Consider the following 15,978-nt stretch of genomic DNA (forward strand, 5'->3'; position numbering starts at 1 on the left):
TAGGATGAAACCAGTATTATTGTGATCTGTACCGACTGTGAAAATCACTGAGAATGGGTACAAGTATTTATGGTACAAGCAAGAACTCCATCGCCAATGGGCACTCCACGTTCACAGAGACGGACTCAACATGTTCCTGCTTGACTGAAGTGGTTCAGGTGTTTTAATGTATTTAGAAATACATCACATCAGTCCATAATAAATTGTCATCCACACTTCCGTGGAAATAAACATTTCATTCACCTGGGCCCTAGGGGACTCGAACCGCGGACCCCCACACGTGTAAGGCCGAGTTCCATAACATTATTGAAAAACATTTATGCAAATAATAAAAATACTACATACATAAATTTGTTGAATATATTGAGATTTTGGAATGAGTACAATCTAGGATTTCGTGAAGATGTTGAGGAAGTCGACGAGTACTTGCCATAGCAAGGTGTATGATATATATAAACTTATTGTTCAATACACCACCCATTCTGTACTTTTTGAGACAACAAAATTCTACATAACACTTTACTAATACAATATATTTTCAATGTTCAAATTGACATTCATTGAGATTTATACAGATGTTTGTCGGAAGAAAATAATGGGTGGTGGTCCATCCTCTCTCAAAGATACAGCGGTCGTTTTTTGTATATTTTCGGTGGTCCGTTCCCTTGCCTGCAATTAAAGTTAAATGAAATTATTTTTTGCGGACATTCGTATGAGTAAAAAGATCAGTTGTTAAGCTTATGACTTTATAGAATACTAAACTTATGACATTATAGAATACTCTGAATATCGTGAATTATAATTTATGACAGTTGTCGACTCAAAATTCAGCCCCGGATGGTCAGTTTAACTGGCCAGCGTCACTCATCCTGGGAGTGAACATGCCACCACAGTGATAGTATAGGGACAGTGTCACTCCTGTGTTCAGAATATACAAGTGTGCAGTTTATATAGTGTACAGGTTGAATCTTGTAAATTTTCAAACTGTACACTATCTGTAAAGATAATCATTCTTTACAAAATTACATTTTGTAATTCATTCATTCTTGATCTGTAAAGATATTCATTCAAATTCAATGTACATGTCCAGAGTAAATACTAACTAATATTAGCCAGACATTATTCTAAGAAATTACTTTACCTTATTAATAATTAGAATTCCACACAAAACCAACACACACACGCACACACACACACACACACACACACACACACACACACACACACACACACACAAAAAATATATATATATATATTTTTTTTTTGAGATATATGCAAGAGTTGTTACATTCTTGTACAGCCATTAGTACGCGTAGCGTTTCGGGCAGGTCCCTGGAATACGATCCCCTGCCGCGAAGAATCGTTTTTTCATCCAAGTACACATTTTACTGTTGCGTTAAACAGAGGCTACAGTTAAGGAATTGCGCCCAGTAAATCCTCCCCGGCCAGGATACGAACCCATGACATAGTGCTCGCGGAACGCCAGGCGAGTGTCTTACCACTACACCACGGAGACTGTGGTATTAAATATATATATATACTATATAGGAGACTATATATATATATATATATATATATATATATATATATATATATATATATATATATATATATATATATATATATATATATATATGTCGTACCTAATAGCCAGAACGCACTTCTCATGCCTACTATGCAAGGCCCGATTTGCCTAATAAGCCAAGTTTTCCTGAATTAATGTTTTTTCGACTAACCTAACCTACCTAACCTAACCTAACCTAAGCTTTTTTCAGGCTACCTCACCTAACCTAACCTCTAAAGATAGGTTAGGTTAGGTTAGGTAGGGTTGGTTAGGTTCGGTCATATATCTACAGTTAATTTTAACTCCAATAACAAAAAATTGACCTCATACATAGATGAAAATGGGTAGCTTTATCATTTCATAAGAAAAAAAATTAGAGTAAATATAATTAATTCAGGAAAACTTGGCTTATTAGGCAAATCGGGCCTTGCATAGTAGGCATAAAAGTGCGTTCTGGCTACTATGTACGACATATATATATATATATATATATATATATATATATATATATATATACTATATATAGGAGACTATATATATATATATATATATATATATATATATATATATATATATATATATATATATATATATATATATATATATATATATATATATATATATATATATATATATATACATATATATATACATATATATATATATATATATATATATATATATATATATATATATATATATATATATATGTATGTATATATATATATATATATATATGTATATATATATATATATATATATATATATATATATATATATATATATATATATATATATATATAACAATGTTATTATATAACAATATATACTCTGGGGGCGGACAGGGAACGGACGCTGGGAGGAGGCTCTGCCAGCCATGTGCCATTATCTTGTGACATCCTGACCTCACGGGGCCAAGACTCAACAGTGTGCAGTGTGAACATCCTGGGAAGGTGTGAGAGTGGCGGGAAGTGTCCAGGGTGAACTATCGCAAGCAAAAACAATCAAACAAGTGGATTGGCAGTGTGGAATCGTTTAAACTGCAGTGAGGGCCAACAAGGGCGCCCTGAGGGGCTCCCTCCGTTATGGTGGCGGGGGTGGGGGGTGGGGGGATGGGGTGTTGTTGTGCGGTCAGTCGAGGGGGGTGACCAGTGTGTAAGTGTTTATGAAAATATCCCTGAAAAATAGATACCTCGGCTCTCGGGAAACTGGTATCGTGTTTTAAGTGCATCGAGTCCACAGTGAACCAGTTTATATTGTGCAGTGATATATCACGAGATTATACAAACGTGTTAGTGTCACCCCTCTGACCCCCCCCCCCCCCACTCCCCATACCCGCTAGTGTGTACCGTCACCCAACCCAAGAGTCACCCTCTCCCCCTGCCCCACCCCCAACCGCGACCGCTACCTCCCTGTGTCCACCCCTCACGCTACTTCCGCCCAGCGCCCACCCTGAGCCCGCCCAGCGCCCACCCAGCGGCCACCCAGCGCCCGCCCAGCGCCCGCCCAACGCCCGCCCAGCGCCCGCCCAGCGCCTGCCCAGCGCCCGCCCAGCGCCCGCCCAGCGCCCGCCCAGCGCCCGCCGATGTCGCAGGTCACGACTGACAGCCAGGCTTCTCTCAGCCAAGAGGAGCCATCAATCGACGACAGGTATGGCACATGCCAAGTGTGTGACAAGGTGTGGAGACTCAAGCGTAACGGAGATGTGCGCAAGCATGCTCACAACGGAACCGATTGTCCGGGTATGTGGCGCCCTCCCAAAGAGAGTATCAATCAAGGCCCCACTCCAGCAGTCAGGGAAAACACCTCCAACAGATTCATTTCGACTGAGAACCTACTAGAAGCCATCAAAGCAACATCGGTTGGAACCTTGCAGCACATCCCCAAAGCTGCCCGGCCCCAGGCAGCAGCCAAACTATCCAGCCTCTTGAAAAAGGTCAATGACTCCCCCGGAACTATCCAAGCATGGCACAACCTTCTCCTGTTTGGAAACATATGCCTAGCTGTCCCTGCAAGGAGAGACAAATCACTAGCTTCGTCGGTCATTATGGCTATAAATAGTTTTCCTAGAGAGGACAACCAGGCACCCCTCCCCACCCGTGCCAAAAACACCCACCGCAGGAAAGGTATCAACAGCAGAACCGAGGCATCCAAAATCAGAGCAACAGTCAGCAAGAAAATAGAAGAAGGCAACACAATAGGGGCGATCAGAGTCATCACCAGTGAAGACACAGTTGCCACCAGGGATGCCAATACAGCACAAGCCCTGAGGGAAAAACACCCACCCAGAGCTCCTCGTGACGACAGTGTCCCCCTAGTCGGTGTCACCAGAGCAGAACCCCTGTGTGTGCTCGAATCCATGGTGCACAAAGCAGCTTTATCCTTCCCACCAGGATCAGCAGGTGGGTTCACAGGACTACGACCCAACCACATCAAACAAATGCTCAACCCTGCACTGGGAGACATTGCACGGAGCCTCCTGGTGGAACTAACTAGATTCGCCAACACATGTCTTGCTGGCAACATACCAGAGACCATACGGCCTCTCTTTTTTGGCGCTACCCTCTGTGCCCTGAGGAAAAAAGATGGAGGAATCAGACCGATAGCTGTGGGCAATTCACTCCGGCGTCTCGTCGCTAAGGCTGCTGCTAGAGCAGTTAGTCAGGCAGCAGCCGACATGCTGAAGCCAAAACAGCTTGGGTTTGGCATTCCCCAAGGGTGTGAGGCAGCGGCTCATGCAGCTAGAGCCTACATTGCCAACATTACGAATGAAAAAGCCCTGATAAAGCTGGACTTCAAAAATGCTTTCAATCTGGTTAGAAGGGATGCAGTACTCATTGCAGTTCATCGCCTTTTTCCTTCCCTCTACCCGTTTGTAAACTCATGCTACAGCAAGAATCTAACTCTGCTTTTTGGGGAACATGAAATTGAATCACAAGAAGGTGTCCAACAAGGTGACCCCCTTGCTCCTTTTCTGTTCTGCCTAGTTATCAAGGAAGTCACCGATAACCTGTCCAGTGAGCTCAACATTTGGTTTCTGGATGATGGTACTCTAGCCGGCTCCCCAGCCTCTCTCTTGGACGACATAAGAATAATCCAGGAGCAAGGAGCAAGCCTAGGCCTCACCCTGAACCCTTCCAAGTGCGAAATAACCTCCACCAACCAGCACATAATAGAGCAAATAAAGGTTGTTTTGCCTGACATTCATACAACCAACCCTGAGGACAGCACACTCCTAGGTGCTCCTCTTGGAAGGAATGCCATCGACGGGGTCCTCGGTAAGAAGATCACTGACCTGAAGAGGATGAACGAGAGGATTGAAGACATCGATGCTCATGATGCACTTTACCTCATCACCAGATGCTTGTCCCTCCCCAGGCTGACCTACTTTCTAAGATGTTCGCCATCTTTCAACAATATTAAATTAGAAGAGTATGACAGCTTGCTGAAATCAACACTAGAAAAAGCCCTCAATCTTTTCCCTCAGCGACTCACAGTGGAAACAGGCCTCCCTTCCTGTCAGACTCGGGGGCCTTGGCGTGCGCACAGCAACACAAATTACTGTACCAGCGTTCCTGTCCTCTTCAGTGGGGTCTGACAACTTGGTGAAGGAAATCCTACCTGAGCACCTAGTTCAACAGGCAGGGGTGCAAGATCCCAGCTTCACAGACTGCACAACCAAATGGGTCTCTCTCGCAGGACCAGCACCCCAACCACCGCCTTCTGAAGCCCATAAGCAATCCAGCTGGGATCGCCCCATTGCCGACCAAGAAGCTGCAACTTTACTAAAAGCTGCGACAACACCACATGACACTGCCCGACTTAGAGCTGTAGCAGCTCCCCATGCAGGTGATTTCCTATTAGCAACCCCAATGTCAGCAACCGGCACCCATCTCACACCGCAGGCCCTCCGAATTGCCGTGGCTCTCCGCCTAGCTGCCCCAATCCACACCGAATACAGGTGTATTTGCGGCGAGGCAGAGGCCGACAGATATGGACGGCATGGCCTTCTTTGCCAAAGGACGGGAGGATGGCATGCAAGACATGGCGAGGTTAATGACATTATTAAGAGAAGCCTTACCACAGCCGGTTGTCCAGCAGAGAGAGAGCCCCGTTACCTAATGTCCCGCAACTCTGATGAGCCTGTCGGTCGCCCAGACGGAATCACGGTGAACCCCTGGAAGAATGGTAGACAGTTGGTGTGGGACTACACTTGCATTTCAACTTTAGCCAATACCTATGTTGACTTCAGTGCTACACAAGCAGGAGGAGCTGCCAATCACCGGGAAGCGGCCAAGTCACGCAAATACAGAGACCTTGAGCACCACTACAATTTTGTCCCCATCGCCTCAGAGACACTTGGTGCCTAGGGTAAAAGTGCTTCTAGCTTTTTGAAGGAGTTGGGGTCTAAGCTAATCGAAACAACTAGAGACCCTAGAGCTGCCAGTTTTCTTTTTCAGCTCCTTAGTGTGGCCATCCAGAGAGGAAATGCTCACTGCATCCACGGTTCCTGCCCGCCATCTGAGGAGCTGGAGGAGCTTTTCAACTTGTGACAAGCAGCCTTGTACCCTGCATGTAATCAATATTGTAACTTTTTTGTATAATGACATTTTCAAATAAAGTTAGATAAATATACACACTTAACAAAAGAATAGGGGTGGTAGGAGAAGAAAATATCAAAGTGTTCAGTGAGGATCCACAAGGTCTTCTCTGAGTACTCTTTATTTTCTTCTCCGAGGCTATGGGTCCCTACACTTGCAGCACCAGAGGTGGTACCCCTTCTAGGTATATAAATATATATATATATATATATATATATATATATATATATATATATATATATATATATATATATATATATATATATTATTAAATATGACCGAAAAAGTAAGATTAATAATTCTAACACGAATTTTCTCAATCTTTCGTACATTTCGTTTCACTGTTGGAGGTAAATCAAAAATCAATTCTCCAAAATTCATTTTTATTTCTAGTCTGACGCGACACGAGCGCGTTTCGTAAAACTTATTACATTTTCAAAGACTTTAGTTCACAAATACACAACTGAATAGAACTTACGCATCTCCGATTTTATATCTTCATTTGAGTGAGGTGGAAGGGGTGATGTGGCATTAACACAAGACAGAACAAGATATGGTATTAATAGGGTATTAATTTCATCAACACAAGACAGAACAAGAGTATTAATAGGGTATTAATTTCATCAACACAAGACAGAACACGAAACAATGGATATTGAATAGAAGTGTTTGTAGAAAGCCTATTGGTCCATATTTCTTGATGCTTCTATATTGGAGCGGAGTCTTGAGGTGGGTAGAATATAGTTGTGCAATAATTGGCTGTTGATTGCTGGTGTTGACGTCTTGATGTGTAGTGCCTCGCAAACGTCAAGCCGCCTGCTATCGCTGTATCTATCGATGATTTCTGTGTTGTTTACTAGGATTTCTCTGGCGATGGTTTGGTTGTGGGAAGAGATTATATGTTCCTTAATGGAGCCCTGTTGCTTATGCATCGTTAAACGCCTAGAAAGAGATTTTGTTGTCTTGCCTATATACTGGTTTTTTTTGGAGCTTACAGTCCCCAAGAGGGCATTTGAAGGCATAGACGACGTTAGTCTCTTTTAAAGCGTTCTGTTTTGTGTCTGGAGAGTTTCTCATGAGTAGGCTGGCCGTTTTTCTGGTTTTATAGTAAATCGTCAGTTGTATCCTCTGATTTTTGTCTGTAGGGATAACGTTTCTATTAACAATATCTTTCAGGACCCTTTCCTCCGTTTTATGAGCTGTGGAAAAGAAGTTCCTGTAAAATAGTCTAATAGGGAGTATAGGTGTTGTGTTAGTTGTCTCTTCAGAGGTTGCATGGCTTTTCACTTTCCTTCTTATGATGTCTTCGACGAAACCATTGGAGAAGCCGTTATTGACTAGGACCTGCCTTACCCTACAGAGTTCTTCGTCGACTTGCTTCCATTCTGAGCTGTGGCTGAGAGCACGGTCGACATATGCGTTAACAACACTCCTCTTGTACCTGTCTGGGCAGTCGCTGTTGGCATTTAGGCACATTCCTATGTTTGTTTCCTTAGTGTAGACTGCAGTGTGGAAACCTCCGCCCTTTTCCATGACTGTTACATAGATGTAACAGTTTGTTTTCTTAGTGACATAGGAATGTGCCTAAATGCCAACAGCGACTGCCCTGACAGGTACAAGAGGAGTGTTGTTAACGCATATGTCGACCGTGCTCTCAGCCACAGCTCAGAATGGAAGCAAGTCGACGAAGAACTCTGTAGGGTAAGGCAGGTCCTAGTCAATAACGGCTTCTCCAATGATTTCGTCGAAGACATCATAAGAAGGAAAGTGAAAAGCCATGCAACCTCTGAAGAGACAACTAACACAACACCTATACCCCCTATTAGACTATTTTACAGGAACTTCTTTTCCACAGCTCATAAAATGGAGGAAAGGGTCCTGAAAGATATTGTTAATAGAAACGTTATCCCTACAGACAAAAATCAGAGGATACAACTGACGATTTACTATAAAACCAGAAAAACGGCCAGCCTACTCATGAGAAACTCTCCAGACACAAAACAGAACGCTTTAAAAGAGACTAACGTTGTCTATGCCTTCAAATGCCCACTTGGGGACTGTAAGCTCCAAAAAACCCAGTATATAGGCAAGACAACAACATCTCTTTCTAGGCGTTTAACGATGCATAAGCAACAGGGCTCCATTAAGGAACATATAATCTCTTCCCACAACCAAACCATCGCCAGAGAAATCCTAGTAAACAACACAGAAATCATCGATAGATACAGCGATAGCAGGCGGCTTGACGTTTGCGAGGCACTACACATCAAGAAGTCAACACCAGCAATCAACAGCCAATTATTGCACAACTATATTCTACCCACCTCAAGACTCCGCTCCAATATAGAAGCATCAAGAAATATGGACCAATAGGCTTTCTACAAACACTTCTATTCAATACCCATTGTTTGTGTTCTGTCTTGTGTTGATACTTTTAATACCCTATTAATATCCCCTCTTGTTCTGTCTTGTGTTAATGCCACATCTCCCCTCCCACCTCACTCAAATGTAGATATAAAATCGGAGATACGTAAGTTCTATTCAGTTGTGTATTTGTGAACTAAAGTCTTTGAAAATGTAATAAGTTTTACGAAACGCGCCCGTGTCGCGTCAGACTAGAAATAAAAATGAATTTTGGAGAATTAATTTTTTATTTACCTCCAACAGTGAAGCGTAATGTACGAAAGATTGAGAAAATTCGTGTTAGAATTATTAATCTTACTTTTTCGGTCATATTTAATAATATATATATATGTATATATATATATATATATATATATGCTAACAAGCCTGAATGGTCCCCAGGACTATATGCAACTGAAAACTCACACCCCAGAAGTGACTCGAACCCATATTCCCAGGAGCAACGCAACTGGTATGTACAAGACGCCTTAATCCACTTGACCATCACGACCGGACATAATGAGGTGATAGCCGAAGCTATTTGAACCACCCCACCGCCGGCACTCGGATAGTAATCTTGGGCATAGCATTTTACCAAATCACCTCATTCTTTGGGGCACACGTGAGGAACACAAATGCGAACAAGCCTGAATGGTCCCCAGGACAATATGCAACTGAAAACTCACACCCCAGAAGTGACTCGAACCCATACTCCCAGGAGCAACGCAACTGGTATGTACAAGACGCCTTAATCCACTTGACCATCACGACCGGACATAATGAGGTGATAGCCGAAGCTATTGGGCATAGCATTTTACCAAATCACCTCATTCTTTGGGGCACACGTGAGGAACACAAATGCGAACAAGCCTGAATGGTCCCCAGGACAATATGCAACTGAAAACTCACACCCCAGAAGTAACTCGAACCCATACTCCCAGGAGCAACGCAACTGGTATCTACAAGACGCCTTAATCCACTTGACCATCACGACCGGACATAATGAGGTGATAGCCGAAGCTATTTGAACCACCCCACCGCCGGCACTCGGATAGTAATCTTGGGCATAGCATTTTACCAAATCACCTCATTCTTTGGGGCACACGTGAGGAACACAAATGCGAACAAGCCTGAATGGTCCCCAGGACAATATGCAACTGAAAACTCACACCCCAGAAGTGACTCGAACCCATACTCCCAGGAGCAACGCAACTGGTATATACAAGACGCCTTAATCCACTTGACCATCACGACCGGACATAATGAGGTGATAGCCGAAGCTATTTGAACCACCCCACCGCCGGCACTCGGATAGTAATCTTGGGCATAGCATTTTACCAAATCACCTCATTCTTTGGGGCACACGTGAGGAACACAAATGCGAACAAGCCTGAATGGTCCCCAGGACAATATGCAACTGAAAACTCACACCCCCAGAAGTGACTCGAACCTATACTCCCAGGTGCAACGCAACTGGTATGTACAAGACGCCTTAATCCACTTGACCATCACAAGTGTCAAGTGGATCAGTAATCGTGGTTCAAATAGCTTCGGCTATCACCTCATTATGTCCGATTGTGATGGTCAAGTAGATTAAGGCGTCTTGTACATACCAGTTGCGTTGCTCCTGGGAGTATGGGTTCGAGTCACTTCTGGGGTGTGAGTTTTCAGTTATATATATATATATATATATATATATATATATATATATATATATATATATATATATATATATATATATATATATATATATATATATATATATATCTTCATTGTAGGGTAGGAGATACAGTTATACATGTCTTGGCCTGAGCGCTGAATGGAATTATTTAGAAAATGCGAGGAGAGTAAGGTCTCGACACGGCATGACTTGCTCTGCCTCTACTGACAGTAATATTGTCCCATCTTCCCACACCCGACGGTAAAAAATTTTTTGCAAATATTAATATAGTTTTTTGCAGAAGGGATGACAACGGTTGTATTTGTCATTGTCCCTCTTCCAAAGTAGAGTGCATAGGAACTTGTACTTATATGTAAACACAATGTTTGTATGATTATCAATAATTTTGTAAGAATTTTTTATTTTATTTTAGGCGTTATTCTTTTGTCAGGGTTATGTGAACAAAACCCTTCTGACCTCTTCCAGACTCAAATTAAGGCATCTACATTTTATGGAACTCGACTGTAACTATATATTTCATTTATATAATTTACGAGGAAACAAAATTAGTTTGAATGTACTAAATTAAATAGTAAGTTTACCTTTTTTTAACCTTAAGGATAAATCCCTCAATTTCAGCGCATAATGGTCAAACTGTCATTCCCAGAATGTTTCACTATTTTAATCAATTCGTTATGATTTATCTATAAATTCACGCAAACAAATAATTCGTTAATTAAAAAACCACTTGATTAGTGACTAAAGGGTTAATGCCGATTTCAAGTTATACATCATATTAAGGACTAAATATTATTTGTCAGTGAAACTGTCTAAAAGGGAAGGAAACATGCACGAAAGAACTGAAGAACACTCACATAGTCTTCTCCAAGACCATCGAGTCCTGGCAGCCAGTTCTTGAACCAAGTGACGGCGGGGGAGAGGCAGCGAGGGTCGAGGGTGCGCACGTCCTGTTGACCAGTCACCAGGGACACCAACATCCCTACCATCATGGCGGTGAGGCAGCCCGTCGCGGAGTACCACATGTAAGACAGGTGGTACAAGGCCAGTGCCTCACCTCGCTCACCACCCTCACTGTGGCAAAAATGTCAACAATCGCTTTACTCATGGGGTTATATAATTACATTTCATAAAATAAAATAATAATCCATACAAACAACATCTTTATTATTTTTAAACCATTTTATTGTCCATATTTCACACACAAAACTCATTCCGGCATCTGTTATGATTGTTGTTAATGGTTAATAACCACTGACTTTACGTTTGTAGTGATACTAAATACACAAAACATGTGGAGAGGTTAGCGATGCTTCACTGTTTAATGGTGCACATCATGGGCTCATTACACGTAAAGCATCTCCATAAAGATTAATCCACAACTTTAGTCAAGACTTTCTCTCTTTTCTTCCTCCTCATGTACACAACTTTAAAATCCTATCTTCACAGTTAGTGTGACTTAAGTTATTCAGTTTTACAGCAAAACTATTAATAATTTAGTTGGGGTTTTCACGGGTGATACGGGTGAGTCTTTACTCACCCGTATCACTCAAAAGAGCACCACAATAGTCTGTATTGGGAAAGATTTCCGAGTAATCATTTGGCATATATCGCCTCCTAAACATAGTTGTTAGAGTTTCACACGCTTTATTATGTCAATAAAGCAGCAGTTCCAGTCAGCTGAAATGAAAGCCCCTAACTGAGATTACTAACGTTACTAAAACCCTATGGTGGGATTGCCGGCTTGGCCGCCAGGGGGTGAGGACATGCAGTTGCCGCTTGGCTGGAGTGGTGCTTAGGTGCTCGTCGGTGTTGACGTGGCAAGCTCCGTGATGGAGGGACCTCTACTCCCTTGTTGTGAGGGTGCACTCCGTGGGCCGGGAATTTTCTGGCCATGCTGGTTATCCTGAGGTGGAGGTTGTCATGTGTGACATGCTCTGTGTCCCTGTGGAAAAGATTTACGGTGTTAAACTGGTAACTGTGCACCGAGGGATCATCAAGTTTCTGGGGGAGGCAGCGTACCATGAGTTTCTTCTGCGCTACGAGGGGCGTTCCTTGCCACTACCAGATGGAACCGGCGCTGTGCTTTTTATGGATTGTAGTGGTACCATTACGTATGTGAGTGTTCATAGGGCGCCCTTGGAGTTTTCCGAGGACCTGCTGCGGCGTTACTTCCGGCAGTTTGGCGCTGTTGTCAATGTGCAGCTGCACACACTTTCCTCAGGATAGTTTAAGGGTATGCAGACGAACATTCATACTCTGGGAATGTGCCTGAGGTCGGATATTTCGTCCTCTGTCAGGCTCCTGGGTACTATGCCTGGCAACCACAAACATGTTTCCGGTGTGGCCTGTTGGGGGCATCAGGCTGCTGGGTGCTCTGAAGCTGCAGTCGCTCCTGTGAACTTATTCCATGAAAAGGATTTCCTGCCGCTCTCTGTGGAGGAGAATTCGGTGGGTGAGGATGTGGCCGTACCGTTAGCTGCTAAGGCCTCCCTGTGTCGTCCAGCGCACCTCCTGATGCTGTGGCCCCTCCTCTGGAAGTTGTGTTGTCTTCGGATGGTCTGCCTGCTCCCGTTGGTGTCCTTGGTGCTCCCGTGGGTCTTCCGGGTGATTCCTGCGCGTCGCCGCCGTCTTCGTCTTCTGCTGCTGCGCCTGTCCCTGTGCCCTCGCCTTGTGTCCCAGCCGTGCTGGGTGTTGGGGTGGACGTGGGGCCTCCTGCCGTGTTTGGCCTGGTTCCCCCTGTGGTTGAAGCTGCGGCCATTCTGGGACGAGCATCGGTTCACCCGTCTTGTGAGGCCAGTGTTTCTGGGTCAGCCTCCGGCTCTGATGATGTGTGGCCAGAGCCCAAGTGTTCCCGTTCTTCTTCTGCCTCGGCTGATGTGGGGGATTTTGACGCCTGTGTGTCTTTGGGCGACGACGGTGTGGTTACGGGGAGTCGCGCTCTGCTACTCCCTCAACCGTGGCTGAGGTCCATGTGCCCGTTGCTGCCAATGATTGTGCGTTAGACTTATCTCCTGTTCTTTCTTCTGCAGGAGGTTCTCCGCAGTGGGGGCTGGTCGCCCCTCCTGACGTGAATGGTGAGGGTGCTATCTTGAGGTTATCTTGAGATGATTTCGGGGCTTTAGTGTCCCGCGGCCCGGTCCTAGACCAGGCCTCCATCCCCAGGAAGCAGCCCGTGACAGCTGACTAACACCCAGGTTCCTATTTTACTACTAGGTAACAGGGGCATAGGGTGAAAGAAACTCTGCCCATTGTTTCTCGCCGGCGCCTGGGATCGAACCCAGGACCACAGGATCACAAGTCCAGCGTGCTGTCCGCTCGGCCGACCGGCTCCCTGCAGGCAGATGCAGGGAGGTGCTGATGCAGGCCGTGGCCTGCATCAGCTAGGGCTGAAGAAGGATGCTCGCCTTGGTGAATTCCAGCCGGTGCCTGGGCGTGTGGATGTTTCGGCGGAGGCCCCTGTGGTCTTGCCCCCAGCTCTGGTGTCTCCCGTGGCCCCCCTTCGCGGCCTCCTATGTGTTCTCTTTGGCTGAGTTGCGGGTTTCGGTGATGTCATCGCGGAAGTGGCGTGCAGTTACTTGGGTGCAGCTGGTTGCGGATCTCACGCCTTATTTTACTCGTGCCCGGCCCCCCCCCCCCTCATGTGGGAGCGTGTGGTGCCGTTTCCTGTGGCTTGGGGTGCCATTTGGGTCCCGAGCTTACATGCCTTCATGTCAGGGGATCTGGACTTTATGACTCCTCCTTATGCGGAGGATGAGTTTGCTGTGTGGGTCTGCTGGGAGGCGTACGCTGTCCGGTTCCTGAAGGACCGATTTCCAGAGAAATACGTGAAATAATGTGCTGTTAATGTGCTTGTTTGTATTTTGTTGAGTGCCCTTCGGGCTGCTTAGTTATCCCTGCCTGTTACTGTTCTTGTTCTTTTCAGTTTGTTTACTGTGTTTCTGTTATGTATTTCCTCTCATGTTGCTATTTACCTTTATGTACTGTTGCTGTGTTTTGTGTTTGTCCACTGGAATGTTTGTTCTTCGTGTTTATATTTTGTAATGGCCAGTGATTTTGTGCGTTGCATGTCTTGTTTGATCCTTATGTCTTTTTTTATTGTATTTAATCACATGCCTTGCATGTAAAAAAAGAAAAAAAATCTATGGTAAACTCGGACTTGTATTTTGGTGGCCCCTCCTTGCTGTATATTTGTCCAAGTAAGTAAGTAATTATCAAGAAAAGGCACCAAACCAGAAAGGCTATGTTGCATCATCAAATGTGCAGAATAATCAGAGGGTGCTAAATATCACTAAGGATGCCAAAACGAGAACAGAAACACATAAGGCGAACGATATCAAAAGTATCCGAGTCACCAAGGATACTATTGAGGGACAAGTGACTGCTGGGGATGGTCGGAAAACAAGAGACATGCTCGTCCCGGAAGTCAGGACATTTAACAAGGATATGCACGATCGTAAGAGGGACAGTGCAATTTGGACAATAAGGAGCAGGGCAGCGCTTCATCAAGTGACAATGAGTTGAGCGAGTATGGCCAATACGCAACCTTGCTAGAGCCGTTTCCCATCGCTGGTTACGGTGGAAGGAGGACGGCCACGAGGACACACAACTCCTAAGAGTACGCAGTTTGTTACCAGTAACAGACGACCAACAAGCCTGCCAACGGGTAAGGATGGAGGAGTGGATAACCGGGTAAAAGTCGGAATAAGGAATACCTTTATGAGAGATAGGACAAGAGCAGAGAGCTTCCATGGCGGCAGCATCTGCATGCTCATTTAAAGAGACACTAATATGGCTGGGAACCCCACAAAACTCAACCTACTTAAATTTACTGTGAACAAGAAACAGCCAATGCTTGATCTCGACAACCACTGGATGAACCGGATTAAAGGACCCGAGAGCCCTGAGGGCACTACGAGAGCCAACAACAACTACAAAGGAAGATTGACTAAGAGAAAGCAGGAGACGAAGAGCATAGAGAATAGCATAAAGTTCCGCTGTGAAGATGCTAGTCTCCGAAGGTAAGTGACACATATAAGTGAAATCAGGAAAAACAACAGAGTAGCCTACACCGTCCGCAGACTTAGATCCATCGGTGAAGACGGAAACGGAGCGGGAGTGAGAAGAAAAGTGCTCAAGGAAAAGGCGTTTTAGAACCGTAGGAGGGGTAAAAGCTTTCGTGATGCGGGTTAAGGATGTACAAACCTGCGGAAGGGGAACTCTCCACGGGGGCAAAGAAGGAACAACACGAGTAGAAATATTAGAAATACGAACTGAAAGAGATTCCTGTAAGCGAGATAACAGGACAGAAAGAGGGAGGTGGTGAAGAGGAACAGGAACCGCAGGAGGGGTAAAATTTAAAGCAAGACAGAGGCGAGAGGAAGGATGTTGCAAGGACTGTGCAAGATAGCGAAGACAGTAGTGATTACGGCGGTCCTGGAGAGATAGGGAGTCAGTGTCAACATAAAAGCTGGGGACGGGAGTTGAACGTAGAAGGAAGAGTAGAAGGAGAAGCAGACGAGTAAGCAGGGCAACCATAATCGAGCTTAGACTGGACGAGAGAGGAATGTAAAGCGAGTAGAGTGCGCCTATCCACTCCCCAAGAAGTATGGGACAATACCCGAAGGAGGGTAAAGGCCTTAGAGCATTCAACACGAAGGTAAGAGATATGGGGCGACCAAGACAACCGAGAGTCAAAAATCAACCCCAAAAGCTTAGTGGAATCTTAGTAT

At 44.6% G+C, this 15,978-nt stretch overlaps 1 protein-coding gene across 1 annotated transcript in view; it reads right to left on the reverse strand.

Annotated features, from left to right (window-relative positions):
* Positions 1-346: 346 nt before the first annotated feature.
* The window catches only part of LOC123771803 (sodium-coupled monocarboxylate transporter 2), a 211,933-nt gene continuing 196,301 nt past the window's right edge, over positions 347-15,978 (reverse strand). The window contains exons 10-11 of the mRNA XM_045764531.2: positions 11,104-11,320; positions 347-669 (exon numbers count right to left, since the gene is read on the reverse strand). Of these exons, the coding sequence (XP_045620487.2) occupies positions 568-669; positions 11,104-11,320 (319 nt within the window). The 3' untranslated portion in view covers positions 347-567. The remainder of the gene's footprint in view (positions 670-11,103; positions 11,321-15,978) is intronic.

This window comes from Procambarus clarkii, chromosome 75 (genome assembly GCF_040958095.1).
Source record: "Procambarus clarkii isolate CNS0578487 chromosome 75, FALCON_Pclarkii_2.0, whole genome shotgun sequence".
In the NCBI taxonomy this organism is placed as follows: domain Eukaryota; kingdom Metazoa; phylum Arthropoda; class Malacostraca; order Decapoda; family Cambaridae; genus Procambarus; species Procambarus clarkii.